Source organism: Dromiciops gliroides, chromosome 4 (genome assembly GCF_019393635.1).
Source record: "Dromiciops gliroides isolate mDroGli1 chromosome 4, mDroGli1.pri, whole genome shotgun sequence".
In the NCBI taxonomy this organism is placed as follows: Eukaryota; Metazoa; Chordata; class Mammalia; order Microbiotheria; family Microbiotheriidae; genus Dromiciops; species Dromiciops gliroides.
In genome coordinates this window covers 306,490,355-306,514,913 of record NC_057864.1, presented here as the reverse complement: position 1 = coordinate 306,514,913, position 24,559 = coordinate 306,490,355, and the positions used below count along the sequence as shown (strand labels likewise).

Here is a 24,559-nt window from a genome sequence, read left to right as displayed (position 1 = left end):
ATTTAATGGCAGCAAGAGAGATAATTTTATAAAGTTTAATAAAAGGAAATTCTGCGTGAATGACATTCTTCCAGAATAATTCTCCTGCTTACCAAATAATACAAGTGATTTTTCCAGGATATTTTTCTAATACAACTTATTTTTCCAGGATATATTAGCCAAATTTTATGGCCCTTAACACACAAATGTAAACAGTTCAAAAATCTCCATAAAGTTCTTTGTGTGGTAAGGCTCATGACTAGATTTTAGTGAGGCCTCTGAATTCTCCTGGACATATTTCTGAGAGAAGATACATGGACAACTCAGGAGTCTCTCTCTATAAGACCAACAAAAATGTTGAATGACAGAATGACCTACTCTAGGTAGAAGAACCATTAGCTCCTCTGACTAAAACCCTTTTAGTTACTTTATGACTTTAAAGGTAAAAAAAGTTTTTTGAGTAATTCACACATAATATTAATTTATTTGCATTATCACAATATAATTATAATTACAGTAAAGAATAGGATGTAATGGATTCAAATAACTAAAGTTCCAATGAATTCTTCCATAAACCAAATATCGAATTTCATTAGGGAAATCTGAATTCATATTTGCCTTCTTAGGAAATTTTATTATTACATAAAACAATAAAGAAGCCAATGAATCTACAATAAATATTTGTGTCATGCCATAAACTCAGTTAATTAGCATTATTTCTTTTAAAAAATCAATATAAACATAAAATCCCACCACTTTCTTTAAAAGGGAAAAGCTTCTTTTTTTCATCATATCATAGCACTTTCAGTTGTTTTCAGCTTTAATCACACACACATCACATACCTACCTAGAAGCCATGCATAAAGTCTTCGATTTAGAGACATATCCCTTCTTAGAACTACATGAAGAGCTGCTGACAAGATTCTGATCATGTCAGGGCGAGTTGCCTGAAAAAGGGATGGAAAAGAGCTTTATTTCAAACCTTTTCTTCTGATGTTCTCTTTAAGCAAATTCATGGTTAACAGTGAGGAATTAAGACCCCAATTTTGTATTGCTAATTATTCAACTTCTTTTCATTTCTTCCTATTTCCTTTCTTCTTACTATCCCAATGAAGTTTTTAAATATGATTTTGTTGGCTAGCATTCACTAAAGAAGATTTATTTTCACCTCAAAATGGCATACAACTGGGGCAGCTAGGTGGCACAGTGGATAAAGCACTGGCCCTGGAATCAGGAGGACCTGAGTTCAAATCTGGACTCAGACACTTGACACTTACTAGCTGTGTGACCCTGGGCAAGTCACTTAACCCTCATTGCCCTGTAAAAAAAAAAATGGCATACAACTTTGGATCTGAGGAAATCAAGGAAGCCTGTCAATTAGAGTGCACACTTTAGGAATACTAAAAATCACTGTCTAAATCTACAATTTTAGAGATATCAACTGTGCCCAATGATTCCACTATTACTGACTCTTTCTGATTAAGGTTAAAGCCTCTGTTAAAATACAAATATGTTATCTGACATAAAGTTATTATTAGCCATCAACACCATAAAATGAATTAATTTATCAAATTAGCTCTGATCACCTAGCAAGTAGCCCTTTGGTAATAGGGTATTGTATAGGTAGAGCTTTATTGAACTGAAAAAGAAAAGCAGATGATGAGAAACAATAAGGAAAAAGTCTAGGGCATGGTGGGAGAAGATACCTGTGAAAAGCAACCTCTGAAAAGGCAACAAAATAAAGAGAACCTATACAGCTAGAGCAGAGTCTTAAGATGTTTGGAGCATGAGGAGTCCAAATTGGGGTAAAGGAAGAGCTAGCAACACGGGGAATGACAAAAAAGGGAACAGAATAATTTTCTTAGTGCTAACCCAGTTATGAACAGTTAGCAAAGAAATAAAACTATTTAATAGAGATTCCTATTCTAAGTTGAATTACTGAAAATCACTGTTAGCTTCTGTCTTTATAAAATTGGAGGCCCCAATTTTTTTCCCCTACCATTAAACTTACTTTGGCAATAAGGAAATGCTCATGTATCGCATTGAGCACTCAATCAAGGTTTCTGAATGTAAAAGAATTTAGACCATTTCTTCACAAATGAGGAAATTAACTGAAATCAATTCTAGTCAACTAGATGCTTCATTTGTGAATTCCCAAGTTAGTTGTGACCAACTGTAATAAAAGCACTAAAGAATGCCAAGAAGTGGCTAAAATGTCTTTCCAAATGCAGCCAGCTCTCCAATGAAAATTATATGGCTCCTACATTTCAAATATCCAAACATCAGAAGTCAAGATGGGTAGTGTCCAAGGCAGAGACTGTAGGAATACTGTTAGGGAGAGCCAACACTGACTTGATAGATATGCTTTGCCCTCTTTTTTGCCTCTTATGTTACATTTTCATAAAGACTACTTAGGGAGTGATAGATACAGGTAAACCTTTTAAAAACTGTCAAATGAGTCAGGAGGACCTGAGTTCAAATTCGACCTCAGACACTTAACACTTACTAGCTGTGTGACCCTGGGCAAGTCACTTAACCCCAATTGCCTCACTTAAAAAAAAAGAGAGAGAGAGAAGTCGTGGAATAGTAAGAAGGCCTCAGGCTCAAAAATACTTGTGTGATATACAAAAATATTTATAGCTGCTATTTTTGTGTTGGCAAATAATTGAAAATTGAGGGGATGCCCATCAATTGGGGAATGGCTAAACAAGTTGTGGTATATGAATGTAACGCAATACTATTGTGCTGTAAGAAACGATAAGCAGGCAGATTTCAGAAAAACCTGGACTTACATGAACTGATGCTGAGTAAAATGAGCAGAACCAGGAGAACATTGTACACAGTATCAACAACACTGTGTGATGATTAACTGTGATATACAACTTCTCAATGATCCAAGATAATTCCAAAGCAATACAATGATCCAAGATAATTCCAAAAGACTCATGATGGAAAATGCTCTCCACATCCATAAAAAACTGTGGAATCTGGATGCAGATTGAACCATACTGTTTCTACTTTTTTCTTTTTTGAGGTTTTCCTCTTTTGTTCTGATACTTCTTTCACAACATGACTAATGCAGAAATATGTTTAATATGATTGTACATATATAACTTATATCAAATCGCTTGCTGTCTTGAGGAGCGGGGGAGGGAAGGGAAGGAGGGAGAAAAATTTGGAACTAGAAATCTTATAAAAACAAATGTTGAAAACTATCTCTACATGTAACTTTTATGATAAAAAAAATACTTGTGAATCAGAATCTGATCTCTGACACAAATTGGCTGTGTGATACTGAGAAAGTCACTTAGCCTCTCTGTGTCCCTTCTATCTTTCTAAGACAATAAATTATAGAACAATTGTTGATCTGCAACGGTGGAGGGAGTTTCCTAAGGGATAAAGTCATGGTGCAGATCAAAATGATCCCACTCTTCCCACCCAAAAAACCTCCTCTTTATTCCTAACAGTTGGTTTATTAAATACAAAAAGATATACATGATGATTATGATTAAACGTGCATATGTATGTAACACACATGGGCAATCATCTGATTTCTAAAACAAGTACCTTAGAATAATATCACTAATATTTTACCTGACTCATATGGAAAGGAAAGCAGAAGAGTATAAGGTCCAGAGTGCTTCTCTGTACAAGGACACTTGAATCCTGTACTGAAGTACTTACTGCTTCTACCTGCAAAGAGAAGGCCATAAAACTAACAGTACTTACTGCAAATGAACGATACAATCACAGTGAAATGATACCAATAAAGCAAATCAAACCTTTCCTTCTCCCCAAGCTGGTGAGAAGAAAACTCTGGGCATATTCATTCTAATTAAATGTAATGATTTTTAAAGAAATCTAAAAGAATCTCTTTAAATATTTTAAAACATTTCAAAAATTATTTGAACGAATGATATGAGAAAGGGGCAATTATCAAAATCATATGGTACTGGTATAAAAAACAGAAAAGAAGATAAATGGAAAAGATTATACATTAAAGAATCAGAAATAATTGAACTAAATAATCTAATGGTCAATAAACCCCAAACATATATTACTTAGTAAAGAACTCGCTGGGAAAATGGAAACCCAACCTGCTAAAAATTAGGTTTAAACCCACACCTTTTACACCATATGCCATAATACACCAAAAAATCGTTCTGTAACTCGAATATAAAAGACTATACTATTTTTTAGAAAATTTAGAAGTGTACCAGAGAAGGTCAAGAATTTGAAGGTCAAGGGCCTGTAAAGCCCTTCATAACCTGGATCGTTCCTATATTTCCAGTCTTCTTATAGTTTACTACCCTCTATCTACTCTAGGATCCAGTGATGTTGACCACCTTGCTGCTCCCCTCCCATAAGACATGCCATATCCAGATTCTACTCATTTTCACTGACTGTACCTATGCCTGAAACTCTCTTCCTCCTTATCTCTGCCCCTGAGATTCCCTGGCTTTCTTTAACTCTCAGCTAAGGTCTTAATTTCTGTAAGACTTTCCAAGTTCTCCTTAATCTTAGTGCCTTCCCCCCAGATATTATCTCCAATTTATCATCCATCCATTCATCCATCTTGTTTGAACATAGTTATTTGCACATTATCTCCCCAGTAGACTGTAAGCTACTTTAGAGAAGAGATTCTTTTTGGCTTATCATTTTACTTCAGCACTTATAGTACCTTGCACACAGCAGGCACTTAATAAATGCTTATTTACTTTTGCTTGGGGGAAGGGAGCATGAATTTCTAACCAAATAAGAGATGGAGGTGATTAGAAATTTTGATTAAATGAAACTGAAAGGCTTTTTCTTGAATAAATTTCAAGTAAGGAGTATAAGAACAAGAGTAGCTGAATGGGATTCAAAACAGCTCTGTGGTTTCTTCTCACACACACAAAGTGGCAAGGATAACAAAAGTTAAACTAAAATGTTTATATTATTTTAGCTAATAATATATGACACAAGGAGATCAACGGCTCTAAATACATCAAAATATTTATAGCAACACTTTTTGTGGCAGCAAAGAACTAGAAATAAAGTAGCCACCCATCAGCTGGAGTAAGGTTAAACAAGTTCTTATATGTGAATACAAAGTAATGACCATACTGTAAAAATGATGACTATGACTGATTCAGAGAAACTTGGGAAAATTTGTATGAACTGATACAGAGTAAAAGGGGCAGAATCAAGAGAATTTACAGGATAACAATAATGTAATGGAAAACAAATTTGGAAGACTTAAGAAATTTGATTAACCAAGTGACCAATTATGGTTAAAGAAGAATGACAATAAAACACACCTCTCACTTCTTGGTGAAGGTGATGTATTATAAGTGCAGAATGAAACATACTTTTTTCAGAAATAGCCAATGGATTGATTCTTTTGTTTCCCAATACTTATCTGTTAAAAGGAGGGTCTTTTCTTAGAAGAGAGAAGGATGTAAATAAGTAAACATTGACAGAGATACAAAAATTTTAAAAAGAAAGAAAAAATAAAACATTGACATACACAGAAGAAAGCAAAGGGATGCAAAAAAAGGACATTTTATTATTACCTAACTTCAATGTTCACTTTTTTCAAAATGAAGTTTACACAATAGAAGTTCAGGGTTTCATATGCAATCCTCTTTGTTCTTTTTATATACAGAAATGATATGTATATGATTGATTAAGTTCATAATAAAAATTTAAATAAAAAAGAATGAAATCAATTTTTAATCATACATAGATTTATAAATCTTTAAAAAGAAACCACAGCAACATATGATTGTGGTAGCATATGCAAATTTTTTAGTGAAAACAGAAAAATTTTAATACATACCATTAGTTCAATATCACTGCCAATTATATAAAGTTGATCCTCCATTGAAAGCTTCCTGTTCAAATGGGAGAGAACATAAGTGATTCCAGGTAAACGAACAGCAGGACTGGTAAGAAGACTACCCCAGAGGGCACTGTAGAATGCTGACTGGTCCACTGCAGCTGCAACCTTCTCCAACAAGGTATTAGTCCTAAAGTACAAGAGAAAAGATTTATTGAAAAGTTTAATTTCATATACATTAAAATAAAATACTCTGCCAAGAAAAAATAAACTAATGGCATACATCTGCTTAGGAAAAACATGAACTATTCTTATATGTTCAGTGGCTTGCTTAAAATATTTTAAGAGTTCTTTCATGTTTTCTTTAAACTTCTATGTTATATAATTAATTCAAGGTTATTGATATTGTCAACAAATAATAGCCAACTTTATATAGCACTTTAAGAATTGCAAAATGCTTTGAAAATATAAACTCATTTGATCCTAAAAACAACTCTGCGAGATAGATACTATGAGTATTATTATTCCTGTCTTAAAGATGAAGAAATTTATACTCAGATTTTTTGTGTGTTAGTACTGACACATCTGATAAGTATTAGAAATGGGATTTCCCAGGGCTTCTTGACTTCAATTGTAGTAGCCTGCCCTGCAATGCAGTCTTTCTAATTTATTACATTACACATTGAGAAAAACAACAAAACATTTATTATTACTTTACTGAATAACATTTTATTACTGATTACTTTCCATTTGTTTTCAGCTGAGTTTTAAGACTTAAGACAGAATCATATCAATTTTAGCATCAAGCCTCCTGGGTCACTTGCTTTGTGATTTTAAGCAAAAACCATCATCTTTTATTGCTTCAATTTACTTTTCTCTCTCTCTCTTTTTTTTTTTGGTGAGGCAACTGGGGTTAAGTGACTTGCCCAGGGTCACACAGCTAGTAAGTGTTAAGTGTTTGAGGCCGGAGTTTGAATTCAGGTCCTCCTGACTCCAGGGCCGGTGCTCTATCCACTGCGCCACCTAGGTGCCCCTGCTTCAATTTACTTACAGGTAAAACAAGGGATAAACCTAACAAACCAACTCATTGAGATAATATTTAGAATAACCAACAATATAAAATACGGACAACTTAGGTTCCAAAGTAATGACATATACTAATTCAATAGATGTATTAAAATTTCAACTCACCAAAAAAAAAAAAATTCAACTATAGTCACTACATATAATTATTCATGCATAATTTTTCACTATATAAAAAACCTGAAAGACATCTCAAACACCAAGAGACAAATTTGCAAACTAAGTAGCATTTGGACAGAGTAGCATCACTGTACAAAAACCGAAAGCAAATGAGCCAAAAATGTAAGTCATCAAATGCTAGGTTAATAAAAGTTTTGCAAATAGCAAGCTATCCTTAGCATTTAAGTAGGTGCTTATTCTGAAAGCAATTTGTAAAGCTATTATTCTCTACCATTATCTGAGAATTTCATACAGGGAGAAAATTAAGGACAGTAAAAATTTGAATGGTCTTATTACAAACACTATAAACCTATTAATGCCTTTAATAAAATTAACAAGTTTTTTATTTTCTTTATAACAAAATTCTTAATGGAATTTTAAAAAGTAAATTGTCAATTTTTGTTTAAATAAATTTTTACTTTGAATATTCACTTCAAAAGAAAAAGAAACAGATTAGGTACTCACCCAAGCTAGATGAAATCAAAGTTCAAAAACTTAAAATCTCTACATCACGACTTGGTAAAATAAACACTTGGCAAGGAGTTTTAAAGAGCCTGATAATGACCAATTTTGGTGAACTCTGGTAAGGTTTATTTTTGTCCATTTAAAACAACTCCTAAGAAAACATTTCACCCCTTAAATTCAGGTAATATTTTATTAGGAAAACTATTATTAGGAAAAATACAGGGGATAGAATTTTCCTGATGATTAAAGACAGCATTGTATTTAGAGTTAGAGAAACTGGTTTCAAATACTGCCTCTGCTATTTTCAACCTGTGTGACTTTAAGCAAGTAGCTTCAACTCCCTGCGCCTCAGTGTCCACAACAATATCAAAATAAAGAATTATACTGGTTTATATTATATAGTAATTGATATATTACTATTTGATCTCAAAAGTCTCTTCAAACCTCAGATTTGATGGAATATCTATTAGTAATACAATCGAAATTGATGCCAAAACATAGAAGATTTCAGGAAAATAAGTGATAAGTTATTTATTATTTACTACCACAAGTAACACCTGCCAAATAAATTCCAACTGTCTTACCTTTCATAGTACTCTGACCCTTCCTCTAAGCCAGGCAAAATTCCAGTTAACAATCCTTGCAGACCAGGCTTTAATGTTTTACCCAAAGGTAGGTAATAAATCTCATATAAACTCAGCAGTGTTGGCTTAACAGACATGGCAGCATTGGCAAGAAGAGGAAAAAGCCCAGAACTGTTTTTTAAAAAAAGGCAAAAAATAACTTATTAAATATTAACATTCTACCATTATACACAATAAAAGATGGATAAGTTGAGGCCTATATCAGAATGAATGAAAGGCTCAATTATAAGAACCAGAAAGTCTCTAGTATCTTAGGAAGATCTGTGAATAGATAAGTACAAGAAGCAATGAGGATGAGAAAGCAGGATGTATCATGAAAAGTACCAATGTCAAGAGAACAATCACTGATACCTGATGTATTCAAATATTTGCCACTAAATGGTGCACAAAAAGTTTCATTTATTTTGAAGGGAAAATATATGCCAGAAATCAATTTCCTCTACCATATACCTGACAAGTAGTTACCCAGTCTTAGCTTGAATACTTTAAATGAGGGGAATCTACTACCTTCTGAATTGTCCCCAGCACATCCCCACCTCCATATTCTCCTTAATAGCTCTATTAGGAAATTAAACCTTAGAGCAATGGGGTTAATCTAAAACAGAAACTGGGGTCACTGACCTGTACATGAGAATCCCTGAGGGCCACATATTGACTTACATTTAAAATACAATATTATCTATGTTTTATTACATTTTTATTTCTTTTGTTAAATATTCCCAAGTTACATTTCGGTCTAGCTCAGGCTGCACTTGGGAGTGTTGTGGGCCACATGCAGCACATTAGCACTACCCATCTGACACCTATGTCTTAAGAGCATGCCTAAATCTGCCTTGTCATATACCTTCTACCTAATATTCCTAGTTGTCTTTCACATAGTGGCACTTTAAATATTTGAAAGCCACTATTTTATCCTTAAAGTCTACTCTTCTCTAGGTTAAATTCATTGGTGTAAGAAGGATGAGTAAAATCCCTCTATTAATGTAGATCTGCAACTGTTCTGTAATATAGACCTTTAAATATTTTGTGGGGGGAAGGAGGCTGAGAAGATATGTTGCAGAAGAGCTAGAGTTCTTTAAACCTGGAAATGATACCTTATTAGTAGCTAGCTTTCTTAGATTCCATAATCACACTTTTAACTCATACTGAGTTAACAGTCCCCTAAAACCCCAGTATATTTTGAGGAATGATTGCCATCTATCTAACCACGCATTGCCAATCTTCTATCTTTGTTTTTTTTTCTTTTAAAACATTTAAAAAAAATTTATTTAGAATTTTATTTTTCCCAACTTACATGTAAAAACAAATTTTAACATCTTTTTGTTCCAAATTCTCTTGCTTGCCCCCCCTCACATTAAGAACTCAAGCAATTCAATATAAAAGTTATAAGTATGTAGTCACGCAAAACATTTACACATTAGTCAGATTGTGAAAGAAAACAGAAAAAAAAACTTTAGGAAAAGGAACTAACAAAAAATTATGCTTCAATCAGCATTCAGAAAACATCAGTTCTTTCTCTGTAGATAGACTGCATTTTTCCTAAGTCCTTCAGAGTTGTCTTGGATCACTGTATTGCTGAAAAAAAGTCATTCACAGCAGATCACCTTACAATATTGCTGTTATTTTGTATACAGTACGTTTCTCTTTGCATCAGCTCATGTAAGTCTTTCCAGGATTTTCTGATAGCATCCTGCTAATCATTTTTTAAAATAGTAAACTACATTTATATAGCACTTTAAAGAGAGATTTCCTTACAATAAAGCCATGGTGTTGATTATTACAACAACAATAATAGATAACATTTATATAGTACTTTATACCTGAAAAAGAATTGTCTTCACAAGAGCCCAGCAAAGTAAGTACCATACGTTTTACCATCCTCCTCCTCAACATCCTCCTTCTCATCATCTTGCATTGTTCTTGCCTGCTTCAATTTTTTTTAGTTACTATTGCTAACTGTGTTTCCCTCCGTCCTATTCCATCCCCATGATGTTTACTCTATTTTCTATCTTCTTTCACCCTATCCCCCCATAAAAGTGTTTTGCTTCTGACTGCCCCTCCCCCAACCTGCCCCCCTTTCTATCACCCCCCCACACACCCTTCATCCCCTTCCCCTCCTACTCCCCTGCAGGGTAAGATAGATTGCTACACCCAATTGAATGTGTATATTATTCCCTCTTTGAGCCAACTCTGATGAGAGTAATGTTCACTTACTCCCCCTATTTTCCCCTCCACTCCATAAGCTTTTTCTTGCTTCTTTTATGTGAGTCATATTACCTCAATTCCACCCCTCCCTTTCCGTTTTTCCCAGTGCATTCTTCTCACCCCTTAATTTTATTTTTTAAAAGATCAATAATTGACCTTTCATATTCAACTCACACCTGTGCTCTCTGTCTAAATATACTCCATTAAGCTGCCCTAATAATAAGAAAATTCTTATGAGTTACAAATATCATCTTACCATGTAGGAATGTAAACAGTTTAACCTTTTAATATCCCTTATGCTTTCTTTTTCCTGTTTACCTTTTTATACGTCTATAGGGTATTGTATTTGAAAGTCAAATTTTATATTCGGTTCAGGTCTTTTCATCAAGAATATTTGAAAAGTCCTCTCTTTCACCAAATTCCCTGAAAGATTATACTCAGTTTTGCTGGGTAGGTGATTCTTGGTTGTAATCCCAGTTCCTTTGCCCTCCAGAATATCATATTCCAAGCCCTCTGATCCTTTAATGTAGAAGCTGTTAGATCTTGTATTATCCTGACTGTGGCTCCACAATACTTGAATTGTTTCTTTCTGGCTGTTTGCAATATTTTCTCCTTGACATGGGAGCTCTGGAATTTGGATATAATATTCCTGGAGGTTTTCATTTTGAGATCTCTTTCAGGGGGTGATCAGTGGTTTCTTTCAATTTCTATTTTACCTTCTGCTTTTAGAATATCAGGACAATTTTCCTTGACAATTTCTTGGAAGATATTTTTTAAGCCCCCCCCTTTTTTTTTTTATCATGGCTTTCAGGTAGTCCAGTAATTTTCAGATTATCTCTCCTGGATCTATTTTCCAGGTCAGCTGTTTTTGTAAGGAGATATTTCACATTACCCTCTGTTTTTTCATTCTTTTGGTTTTGTGTCTTGATTTCTCATAAAGTCATTAGCTTCCATTTGCTCAATCCTAGTTTTTAAGCAATTATTTTCTTCAGAGGGCTTTTGTATTACCTTTTCCATTTGACTTTTCAAGCTGCTGACTTTTTTTCTCATGACTTTCCTGCATCACTCTCATTTCTCTTTCCATTTTTTCCTCTATCTCTCTTAACTTATCTTCAAAGTCCTTTTTGAGTGCTTCCATGGCCTAAGACCAATTCATATTTTTCTTGGAAGCTTTGGATGTAGGAGCTTTGACTTTGCTATTTTCCTCTCAGGGTGTATTTTGATCTTTCTTTTCACCAAAGAAACTTTCTGGGGTCAGCATCTTTTTCTGTCTGCTCATTTTGCCAGTCTATTTCTTGACTTTTAAATCCTTCTTAAAGTGAGGCATTGCTTCCAGGGCACACTGTCCCAAGCTTCAGCGGGTCCCATGTGGTATGATTTAAGGAGAGGCACATTCACCACTCCCCTGGCCTGTGCTCTGGTCTGGAAGCTACCACAGGCCTGCTTGCCCTCTGACCTGGAAGAGAATCTTGCTCTACTCTGACTGCAAGCTCTGACATGCCTGAGTCCCTCTCCCACCTGGGCCGCCACTTAAGACTGCGACCTGCATCCTAGCTGGGGCAAAATAATAGAGTCCCGCCTCAGTGCCAGCAGAGACCCCTGTAATCTCAACCTGGCCAACTGCTCGACCCCCTCACCTTCTATGGGCTGAGTTCCAGAAGCAACTGCCGCTGCTGCAGCTGCAGAACTACTCTGAAGTAGCCTGCCTGGGGCTGGATCTGTGCAGCGTGGGCCCTCTTTGGCTGGAAAATGATCTCACCCCATCCTTTTGTGAGTTCAGCTGCTCCTGGAATTGTCTTATGGCATTATTTGAAGGAATTTAGAGGTTTTGGGAGGAGAGCTCCAGGAGGTCACTGCCTTTCCTCTACCATCTTGGCTCCGCCCCCTTTTTTCTATTAATTTTTCTCTTATTCTAATTTCACTGATATTGTGCCAAATCTTTTAATTTTTATGTAACAAAATTTATCCATTTAGTAAACTCTTTAATCCTTTATTTTGTTAAGAATTCTCCCCCTGGGCAGCTAGGTGGCACAGTGGATAGAGCACTGGCCTTGGAGTCAGGAGAACCTGAGTTCAAATCCAGCCTCAGACACTTGACACTTACTAGCTGTGTGACCCTGGGCAAGTCACTTAACCCTCATTGCCCCACCAAAAAAAAAAAAACCAAAAACAAACAAAAAAGAATTCTCCCCCCTATACAATACAATTATGAAAAGTATTGACCTCTATTTTTCAAAATGATGTGACTTTTTGTATACACACGTATCTATTTTGAGCTATGGCACATACTTTAAGTGGTGAGCCTAAACCTAATTTCCACAGAACTGCTTTCCTATGTTCTCAGCAATACGGAGCCCTTCCCCCAGTCTTGGTATTCTTAAGTTTGTCACTCATCTGTTCCCCACGATTGCTAAACATATATACCCAGAGATCAGAGTACTGAGTAAAAAACTCAAAGAAGAAAAAGAAAGGGCTCACGTATAAGAAAATGTTCAGACTAGTACTTTTTATGGTGGCTAAGAACTGGGAATTTCACATTAATTTAAGAATGGATAAAAAACTGTGGCATATTAATGTAATGAAAAATTATTGTGCAAAAATTATGAGTGATGAATATAAAGAATTCAGAGAAACATGGAAAGATTTGCATGAACTGATATGGTGAGGAGAATAATATAAACAATGAAGAAAATAAAAAGAAAATATTTCAGAAGCAGTGGTCAGAGGGGCAGCTAGGTGGTGCAGTAGATAAAGCACCAGCCTTAGATTCAGGAGGACCTGAGTTCAAATCCGACCTCATACACTTGACACTTACTAGCTGTGTGACCCTGGGTAAGTCACTTAACCCTCATTGCTCCACAAAACAAACAAACAAAAAAATAAAAAGCAGTAGTCAGAGTTTAGGGTAGTTATAAAAGAGATGTGGAGACATGCAGTTAAAGCATTATCTTGCAATTGCAGATGATGTGCTAATCACATAGCTTCACTTTCACCTCACTCTATTTCTTGGTAAAGACAAAGGTGGGGGGGGGGTCAAAGAGATGAAAAAGTATAAGAGGATAGGATGGACTGAAATACACAATTAACTATCATAACCATGAATGGAAACGGGATTTTAAAAAATGGTAGGAAGAGGATAACAAAAAGAGACTAAAAAGAATTCAACAGTATGTTGTCTATAAGAACTGCATCCGAAGCATTTGTACAGAGTTAAAATAAGGAGCAGGAGTAGAGGTGAAATTTTTTAAAGCAGAGATGAGACAATGGTATAGCATCTAAGTGCTTAAAGGAAAAGTTAATCAAATCACAGAGAGAAATGACAGCAAAACCAAGCTCTTATTTAGTACTTTAAAATATATAAAGCCTTTGAGATATTAATTAATTTTATCCTTGCTACAATCCTAGAAGGTAGGTGCTATTATTATCTCCATTTTACAGATGAGAAAACTGAGGTGGAAAGAGGTTAAGTGACTTGCCCAGGGTCACAAAGCCAGTAAGTACTTGAAGTCACATTTGAACTTGGGTTTTCCTAACTCCAAGTCCAGAAGTCTATTCCCTATGCTACCAAGGTCATTAATAGCAACCTCAGACTAAACAAATATAACAAAAATATAAAAAAGAAATTAAGAGACTCAGAATAAGTTTAGAAAGATTAGTGATAATTCAAATACTGAATGGAAATAGAAAGGAATACACATATTTTTCACTCTTATCTGTGAATGGTACCTTTAGAACACTGACCATAAGGTAGGGCAAGAAAAACCTCATAAACAAAAGCAGGAAAAAAAATTAAACATAGCTTTTACTGACCACAATGCAATAAAAATCATAATCAATAAAGGGCTTTTGAATAATGGATTAAAACTTAAATGAAGATTAAATAATCTAATTCCAAAGAAGTGGTGAGTCAAAGAACAAATTGCATGAACAGTAGGTAACTTAAAGAAAATTAAAATGAAGAATATATAAAAATTTATGGGATATAGTTACAGTCCTTAAGGAAAATTTTGCATTGATAAACACTTTCATCAATTAAAAAAAAACTTCAACTAAACACACAAAAAAATAGAAATCCTGAATATTAAGAGATGAACAAAACTGAAAGCATAAAAACTGACTGGATAATAAATCTAATAGATGATAAAATTGATAAATCATTAGCTGACCTACTTAAAAGAAAATAAAATCAATATGCCATATCATAAGTGGAAAAAGGAGAATTCACTACAAAAGAAAAGATTCAGGAAATTATTTAGCAAGTGTTTTACTAAATTATATGCCAACAAAACCGACCATTTTAAATTAAGTGAGTGAATATGTATAAAATTTTTAAAATGCAGAGTAACAGAACAAGAAATAGATTTTGAATATCTAAATATCAATAAAAGAAGCTGAAGGAGCCATAAATGCAGTCAGATCTCTTAACTGCAAAATCTAATGGCTTATCTTAAGAATCATCCTTTTTGACCTCTGCAGTCTGTCAATCACTCTTCTCCTGAATACTCTTTCCTCTTTAGATTTTTTCCTGGTTCCCTCCTACTTGTGTAAACACTCCTTCACAGCCTTCTCTGTAGATTCTTCATCTAGTTCATGTCCCCTAAAAGCAGGTAGGTAAAGCAGTGGTTCAGTCAGGAAGACTGGGTTCAAATACCAATCTAGAAACTTACTAGCTATGTGATACTGAGCAAGTCACTTAACTTCTTCAGTTCAGTTTCCTTTTCTAAAAAATAGGGGCAATGATAGTACTGATGTCAGAGTAATCAAATGAGATAATATATGTAAAGTACTTTGAAAACCTTAAAGCTTCCTTATTAACCCTGTGTGTCTCCAATGGCTTGGTCCTGGACCCTCTTTCTCTTCTTTCTCCATACTATCTTGCTTGTATGGGTTCAATGATAATCTCAATGTGGATGATTCCCATATCTATATATCTAGTCTAATCTTCTTTGCTGAGCTCTAGTCTTATATTACCACATTTGTCTTGAACATCTCAAAATGGATGTCCCATTGGCATCTCAAACTCAATATGTCCAAAATGGAACTTAATATTTTCCCTTCCACACTCTCCTTTTCCAAACTTCCCTATTACTATAAAAGACTTGACCACCCACTGAGTCACCAAGGCACACATTTGTGACTCTACAAAACAACAAAGATGGAAGGAAAAAACATAATAAATAATAGATTCAATTTCTTAAAGACTGTGGCCCCCTTATCTCTCCCTGGCTAGAAGAGTAGGGACTACTCATAGCTCCTGTCCCACTAGCCATAGGCACAGAAGCTTTGACTTGTAGTTTCCAACCTAGGTTGGTTATAACACTTCCTTTGGCAACTTGGTCCTCCCTATCCCTCCTGTTAGGAGGGACATATGATATCAATGTCAAACACCCAACTGGCATAATCTATTACAGCCCAGAACTCCCAAGCTCAAGAGATCTTCCAGCCTCAGTGCTGGGATTTATAGGCATGCACCATCATGTCAAGACATAACAGATTTTTTAAAAAAGGTCTCTGAACGGTGTGAGTTACACAAAGATTATAATATTAAGAACTGAAAATGTCATTATTAAGGCAATCAGCTTCCCTATTAATTTTAAGAATATAAAATAAAGGATTTTTAAAAACTAAGTATAAAACTGTGAAATGAATAAATTCTTTGTTCTATAAAGTGTTTATATGGAACCATAACCACACAGTGCACATAAAGACTAAAATGACACTCACCTGTAAAGAAAAAGATCTTTGGCAAGGCGCTTGGGTCCGATGATTTTGAAGATAATCTCATATGTTTCAAGTGCTTTTCGATGAACTCCACCAGGCAATGCAGGGTGTAGGCATTGTGCTAGGCGTTTGCCTATGGTCAGCTTTTTTGGTACTACCTGGTACTTTGCATTATTTTGTAAAACCTGGTAGAAAACACTTATAGTACATTAAAGCAATCTCCTGCATTTCATTTTATCTGCTACTACATACTGCTTTTAATTAAATCAATCAATGAGTATTTACTAAGCTTCAACTAAATATCAGACATTGTGCCAGATATTATTAAAGTACAGAGAATACAGTCCTTACTTTTGAGGAGCCTACATTTTAATGGGAAAGACAAGGACACATAAAATATACACAGAGTATGAATATGTTTTAATAAGTATGTACACATAATGAGAAGTGAAATACATCGTAGTTTGGAAGGGAGGGCACTAGCATTTGGGAAGGTGGGGATAGCAAAAGTTCTTAAGCAGAATATGGTACTTGAGCACAACTCTGCAAGAGAGGGGGCTTTGTGGGGTGAAAGAGAGGTAGCTTATAAGGTACAAGTTAAGGAGAGAGACAGTACATTCCAAGCAATAGAGATGGGATGGGAAATGGAATGCTGTGTGTGAGGAACTGGGAGAAAGCCAGTTTGGCAAGATTGGAGTTTAGGAGGTCATGTCAAATGAGGGTGGAAAGAGAGGTTGGTGCCAAATTGTTTAGAGCTTTCAAAACTAGAAATGAGTTTATTTTTTTAATCCTAGAGGCAAAAAGAGGCCTCTGAAACTGGTTGAATAGAGTAGTCATATGGTTATATTTGCACTTAGGGAAAATCACTTTGGCAGCAGTGTGGAGTATGGACTGGAGTGGGCAGAGACTTGAGGTAAGAAGACTGATTAGGCAATTTTAATAATTTAGGTATGAGATGAAAAGGGCCTGAACTAAGGTGGTAGGGTAGCTTTGTAAGTGTAGATAAGGGAGTTGCATGTGAGAAATGTTGTAAAGGAAAAATGGCAAGACTTGGCCAAAACTGATTAATGTGTGTGTTGAGAGAGATGATTATGAATCTGGGAAACTAGAAGGATGGTAGAGCCTGGGACAAGAATAGGGAAAGAAGGGGCAGCTAGGTGGCGCAGTGGATAGAGCACCGGCCCTGGAGTCAGGAGTACCTGAGTTCAAATCTGGCCTCAGACACTTAACACTTACTAGCTGTGTGACCTTGGGCAAGTCACTTAACCCCAATTGCCTCGCTTAAAAAAAAAAAAAGAATAGGGAAAGAAGAAAAAGAGGGTTTAGGGGGAAAAATAATGAGTTCAATTTTGGACATTTTTAGCCTAAGACGTCTCCAGGACACCCAGTTTGAAATATCCAAAAAATTGGTGATTTAGAACTGAAGCTTAGTGGAGAGGTAGACTGGGATACATCAATCTGAGAGACAAGAATGCATAAAAATATTTAAGTACTTATTTTAGCCAAAGTAGTTAAAGAGTTATCTTTGTATACAGATGATAATTAAACTCATGCAAGCTGATGAAGTTACCAGGAAAGAGAATGTAGAGGAGAAAAGAACAGGTTCTAGAACAGAAACTTGGGAAAATCCCCAGTTAGGGGATATGATAAGGACAACAAGCCAAGAAAGAAGACTTCAGAAGGGCTGCCTCAGTGAGATAGGTAGAACAAGAAGAGGGTAGTGTCAGCAAAAACCCCAGGAAGAAAGAATATCCAAGAGTAGAGGGTGATTGTGTCAAAAGCACCAGAATGATTAAGTCTGAGAAAAGACCCATCAGATTTGACAATTAAGAGATCACTGGACTATAGATATACTCATGTGAAAAAATGCTCTAAATCACTACTGATTAGTGAAATGTGAATTAAAACAATTCTGAGGTACCACCTCACATCTATCAGAGTGGCTAATGACAAAAAAGGAAAATGTTGATGTTGGAGGGGATGTAAGAAAACTGGGATCCACTGCTGGTGGCACTGTGAACTGATCCAACCATTCTAGAGGGCAATTTGGAACTACGCCCAAAGGGCTGTAAAACTGTGGATAGCCTTTGATCCAGCAGCACCACTGCTAGGTTTATATCCCAAAGACATCCCCCAAAACATAAAAGGACCTGTTTGTACAAAAATATTTGTAGCAGCTCTTTTTGTGGTGACTAAGAACTGGAAATCAAAGGGATGCCCATCAATTGGGGAACGGCTAAATAAGATGTGGTATATGATGGTGATGGAATATTATTGTGCTCTAAGAAATGACAAGCAGGATGATTTCAGAAAGGCCTGGAAAGACTTGTATGAACTGATGTATAGTGAAGTGAGCAGAATCAGGAGAAGGTTGTCCACAGAGACAGCAATATTGTTTGATGAAGAACTGTGAATGACTTAACTATTCTCAGCAATACAATGATCCAAGACAATCCCAAAGGTCTGGTGATACAGCATATTATACACCTCCAGACAAAGAACTGATATTGACTGAACACAGATTGAAGCATGCTATTTTTCACTATTTTTCTTTCATTTTTCCTTTTATTTGAGTTTGCTTCTACAAAATGACTAATATGGAAATATTTTACATAATTGCACATGTACAACCTACATCTGATTGCTTACTCCCTCAGGGAGGGGGAAGCGGAGAAGAGAGGAATAGAATTTAGACCTCAAAACTTTAAATAAAAATGTTTATTAAAAAAACTGGAAATAAAATGCTTAGGGAAAAAAATAAAGAGATCACTGGTAACATTGGAGAGAACAATTTTAGTTGTGTGATCCAATCAGAAGCTAGACTACAAAGTGCTGAAGAGGAGCAAATAAGAGGAGAATAAATGGGGTAGAAAGTGTCTTACACAGCTCTTTGAATGAGATTGGCTGAGAAGGGGAGGAGAGGGCCAGGAAGATGGCTTCTGGGGATGGTAGCATCTAATGAAAGTTTTTTAAGGACAGAGAAGACAAGCATGTGTGAAGGTGGTGAGGAAGAAACCAGTTGATTAGGGGAGGTCAAGGGTTTGGTAGGAAGGTAATGATTGAGGATGCTATCTGCTGAAGAAGAAAGGAGATCATAGTTTTAAGTATAGATGTAAAAGGGCCATATCAATTAAGCTACCAAACAATTATTGTACAGAGCTAGAAAAAAGAATAACAAAATTGTGAAGGAAGGTGGCTTAGTAGCAGCAGATTTCAAACTATATTACAAAGTAGTAATCATGAAGATAACCTGGTGCTGGCTAAGAAATAGACTGGTATATCAGTGGACTAGATCAGGCAAACAATACACAGTACAAAATGACCACAGTAATTTGGTGTTTGATAAATCTAAAGATCCAAGGTTTTTCAGATAAGAATACAACATTTGACAAAAATTGCTGGAAAAATGCAAAAACTAGGCATAGATCAACATCTCAAACTGTATACAAAGATAAGATCAAAATAGGTACATGATTTAGACATAAAGGGTGATACCATAAGCAAATTAGGGTAGCATGGAAAAATGTATCTGACATATCTGTATATGGATAAGGAAAGAATTTATGACTAAACAAGAGATAGAGATGCTCAAGGGAAGTAAAATAGATAATTTTGATTACATGATATTAGAAAAGTTTTGCACAAACAAAAATAATGCAGTTAGAAGGAAAAGCAGTAAAATTGGGAAAAAATTTTACATTAAGTTTCTCTTATAAAGGCCTCATTTCATAAACACAGAGAATTAAATCAAATTTATAAAAATAAGAGTCATTCTCCAATTGATAAATGATCAAAGAATAAGAAGAAGCAGTTTTCAGAAGAAGAAATCAAAGCTAGCAATGGAACTAAGCCCAAAGCATTATAAAATTGTATATCTGGGGCAGCTAGGTGGCGCAGTGGATAGAGCAACGGCCCTGGAGTCAGGGGGACCTGAGTTCAAATCTGGCCTCAGACACTTGACACTTACTTGCTGTGTGACCCTGGGCAAGTCACTTAACCTCAATTGCCTCACTTAAAAAAAAAATTGTATATCCTTTGACCCAGGAATACCAGTATTAGATTTATGTCCCCAAAGAGATCAAAGAAATGGGAAAAAGGATCCATTTATACAAAAACGTTTATAGTAGTTATTTATGCAGTAGTAAAGAAGTGGAAATTGATAAGATGCCCATTAGTTGGCTGAACAAGTTAAGGTATATGACCATAATGGAATACTATTGTGCTATAAGGAATGACAAGCAGGCTGCTTTCAGAAAAACCTGGGAAGATATATATGAACTGATGCCAAGCAGAGTGAGCAGAAGCTGGAGAACATCATAAATAGTAATAGCAATATTATAACAATGATCAGCTCTGAAAGACTTAGCTACTCTGATCAAGACAATAATCCAAGACAATTACAAAGGACTCTCATGATGAAAAATGCTATCCTCACCCTGGAGTGAGAACTGATGAACTCTGAGTATAGATTGAAGAATACTTTTTTTACTTTCTATTTGGTCTGGTGAAGGAGGTATCAGAGAAAGAGAATTTGGAACTCACTTTAAAAAAAATCAATGTTAAAACTTTTTTACATGTAATGAGAAATATTTAATGAAATAAATAACAATTTATTTTATAAAAATAAGGGTAGATGTAAAGGGGATAGATAGCCTTGACAAGAAGAAGGGCTTACTCTTTTTTTTTTTTTTTTGGTGAGGCAATTGCGGTTAAGTGACTTGCCCAGGGTCACACAGCTAGTGTCAAGTGTCTGAGGCCACATTTGAACTCAGGTCCTCCTGAATCCAGGGCCGGTGCTCTATCCACTGCACCACCTAGCTGCCCCAGGGCTTACTCTTTATCAAAGAACAGAGAATGGGGGAAAATAAGAGGGGTTTTTTAGATGAAAGGAATGGAAAGAAAGTGAACTCATGTAGAGACAATATTCTCAGTTGAGAAAGAGGAGTGAAGGAAATGTAAGTAGGACTTCTGTATGGAAAAGACAATTGGAACAGCTTCTGTGGAGAGTGAGATCTATTAGGAATCTAATAGAAAGAGATAAAAGGACTGCCTCGCTGCAGTGAGGGCTCAGCTAAATTTATGCTTCACAAAGTCATGTAGATTTTCTCCAGCAGGGTTCAGCAGTTTGTGTATAAGAGGGGAGGAGAAAGATTGTGGGAATAATCCAGGGCTAAGGTTTAACAACAGTTGCAGCAGTAAGATGAAGGGGTAAGGGATGTAAGCAGAGGACAGTTATTAGACTGAAGTTGAGAGGGGAAGAAAATAGGGATGACTCAAGAAAATACTGAAGGGCTGAGTCATTGCTAGTTTTGATGAGGGTGAAGAACAGCTTTAGGAGGGATGAGACATAGGGGAGAATGGGTTATGGTCAGCTAGGGTAAGGAGAAAGTTTCTAATTAAAGGTGTGGAACAATGGTGGGTAATAGTGAAGTCTAGTGTATGACCATCTTTATGTGTGTAATGGGTTTGAAGAAGTAGTTCATGGGACTAAAAGAAGCTTTTAGGGAGTTTGAGGGAGCATCGGTCTAGATATTAAAATCTTCTATTATAAGGGCAGGACTTGACAAATAAAAGAAGATAGTGAGCCAGATGGTGAGCTCCTTTAGAAAGGAGGGAGAATGATTTGGGGCCAGCATACATTTTATTGTTCTATAGCTCATTAAGAAACCAAATTATGTCAATTTACTACTATTAATCACACGATTACTATTGACACTGTAACGATTGGAATGACGCCACCTGCTGGAGACTTACTGTAGAAGAGATCCGCCCATGAAATGAAGGTCTTTGAGGGCAAGACCAGGAGTCTTTTCTTTGGCATCAGGAAGTGACATTTGCTTGTGGGAGGAAGGAGGAAGAACCTGGCACTCTGACTGGCACTCTTTCCTGGGGACTCTGGCAGAGAGGGGAGCTAGAAATGTGCTCTCCCTTTAATAGATAGGAATCTAGGCCTTTTCTTCTCTCTTTACCAAACTCTTATTCTCCTTAATAAATGCTTAATAGTCTAACTCTTGCTAAAGCTTATAATTTATTGGCGACCACTCATTAGATATTTTAGACAGTTTAGCTAGAATTTTAGCCCTTAACATCACTATTCATAATTTATTGCTATTGATTACATATTTATTAGCATTATTAGTGTCTAACTGCTAGATAGGTATCTTAACATAATTATGAATGGAAAATATAAGTAATTTCTAAGAAAAAATGGTTTATGTTTATTTTCTCCCCCTTTTCTGTGTCTTATTATCTTCTTAAAATTAAAAAAAAAAACTCTTTCCCATTCTGGCAGAATATTCTTTCTTCATCTATAAGGTATCCTTTAAGGACAAATGTTCATGATACATAAAAATAATGTCCCCCTCACTGATACCATGGACTTTAGTGTGGTTGTCATTTTAAGAAAGTCAAATACTATGATTGTTATAAAGCAAAATCTGACATAAAAATGGTGGTGAGAGGTCCTTACTAGATCTTAAAGGTAATTAATTTTATATTTTAATACCATGAAAAGAAAAACAGCTTGCTGGTTACAAATGTGAAAACATTTTGTTCTTCCCAATGCAGAATAAAATTTTTAGGTTTTGTAATTCCCTAATTTTCATCTTTAAAGAAAGCCCACCAATTCATAAAACTGGAATACATTCTCTCGATAATTATTTCCTTGCTCAGGGTGAATAGGAACGACATACCTTGTTAAGCTTCCCAAGCGCAGAAATTAAGTCTGCCCATTCACTGGAGTACTCAAAATTCTTGAGTGCTTTGTCGATTGCTGCTACATAATTCCTGTACTTGGAGTCACTCAGTAACTCCAGCTCCTCCGTGTTCATCCTCCCACAGATTCCCACTAGAGGCCAGCTCTCAAGTCATGTAAAATCATTACCTACAGGAGTTTGTGAGGAGAAAAACACTGTTGTAAAGTTAAATAATACAATAACTTCAGAATTTCTTACAGTAAATCTTACGATTATTTTTTTTTGGTGGGGCAATGAGGGTTAAGTGATTTGCCCAGGGTCACACAGCGAATAATATGATTATTTTAAATATCATTACAAGAATGTGGGAGGAATTAGGGATCTCATTAGAGGCATCTCTGCACATCTGTGATCGATATAATTTTGGGGGGGGGCAGGGCAATGGGGGTTAAGTGACTTGCCCAGGATCATACAGCCAGTAAGTGATCTATATAATTTAAAACACTATAGACCAGGGGCAGCTAGGTAACGCAGTAGATAAAGCACCGGCCCTGGATTCAGGAGGACCTGAGTTCAAATCCGCCCTCAGACACTTAACACTTACTAGCTGTGTGACCCTGGGCAAGTCACTTAACCCCAATTGCCTCACCAAAAAAACCCCCCAAAACCCCAAAAAACAACAACACTATAGACCTGAATGGTTTTGGGACACCATCTCATTTTTATTAAATAACAAAAGGGAACGTAGTTGATAAAGAATTTCAAATTACCTATTATTTTAATTAACTGATACAGGATGAATAAGAATTTTAGTTATTGTTTTGATCATTCAAAACAGTTCACAAAGGAAGAATTACAAAGTATTCACAAACGCATGAAAAAATGCTCCAAACCACCAATAGTAAGAGAAATATAAAGCAAAATAACCCTGAAATTTTACCTCATACCCTTCAAATTAGCAAAAATAACAACATTCAGTGTTGGAGCAGTTGTCAAAGACAGGCCTACTAACACAAATTTGGTCAAAATATGAAATGGTACATTTGTTTTGGAAAACAATTTTATAGCCTTTGAACCAGAAACTCCATTACTGGGTTTATATCCTAATGAAATCATTAATAAGAAAAAAAGAACACATATACCCCAAAATACTGAAAGCAGCACTTTTTGTACACCTAAAAAATGGAAACAAAGTAGATGCCCATATTTGAGAAATGTTTAAACAAACTGTATTACATGAATGTAATGTGCTTTAAGATTTATGTGTATGATAAATACAGAGAATCATGGAAACATCTATTCAAAATGATACTGAGTAAAATAAGTCGAGCCAAGAAAATAATATACTCAGTAATTACAACTATGTAAATGGAAAGAAAAATGATGTACCAAAAACCAAAAGTAAAGTAAACCTAACAAAATTATAATGATCAAGTAGGATGGGAAAGAAAAGACAGGAGACACACCCAACTTATGCCTGTGTGGAGAAGGGATGTGCATAGATGCCATACATTGCATGTTTTTGGACCATTTCAATGTGTTGTTTCAGTTGTGCTGACTTTTCTCTTTTAAAAAATACTATTTGTCACATGAGATGGTTTTTGGACAGGGAGAGGAGGAGGGCTATATAGGATACCATGGTGATATAACAAACAGATAATATCAATAAAAACTTATTCTAAAAAAAAAGATTTAGGGGAAATGTTAACAAAGGCTATGAAAAGGCAGTTTTCAAAGAAAGAAATATAAGCTATCAATTAAAAGCACTAATAATTATAGAAATGCAA

At 35.5% G+C, this 24,559-nt stretch overlaps 1 protein-coding gene across 6 annotated transcripts in view; it reads right to left on the bottom strand.

The window, feature by feature from the left end:
* DOP1A (DOP1 leucine zipper like protein A) overlaps window positions 1-24,559 on the bottom strand; it is a 118,985-nt gene that overhangs the window by 70,639 nt on the left and 23,787 nt on the right. For all 6 annotated transcript variants that reach the window (XM_044001380.1, XM_044001383.1, XM_044001382.1 and 3 more), the window contains exons 2-7: window positions 22,770-22,960; window positions 16,081-16,262; window positions 8,092-8,262; window positions 5,801-5,990; window positions 3,574-3,672; window positions 827-926 (exon numbers count right to left, since the gene is read on the bottom strand). In XM_044001380.1, the coding sequence (XP_043857315.1) occupies window positions 827-926; window positions 3,574-3,672; window positions 5,801-5,990; window positions 8,092-8,262; window positions 16,081-16,262; window positions 22,770-22,907 (880 nt within the window). In that variant the 5' untranslated portion in view covers window positions 22,908-22,960. The remainder of the gene's footprint in view (window positions 1-826; window positions 927-3,573; window positions 3,673-5,800; window positions 5,991-8,091; window positions 8,263-16,080; window positions 16,263-22,769; window positions 22,961-24,559) is intronic.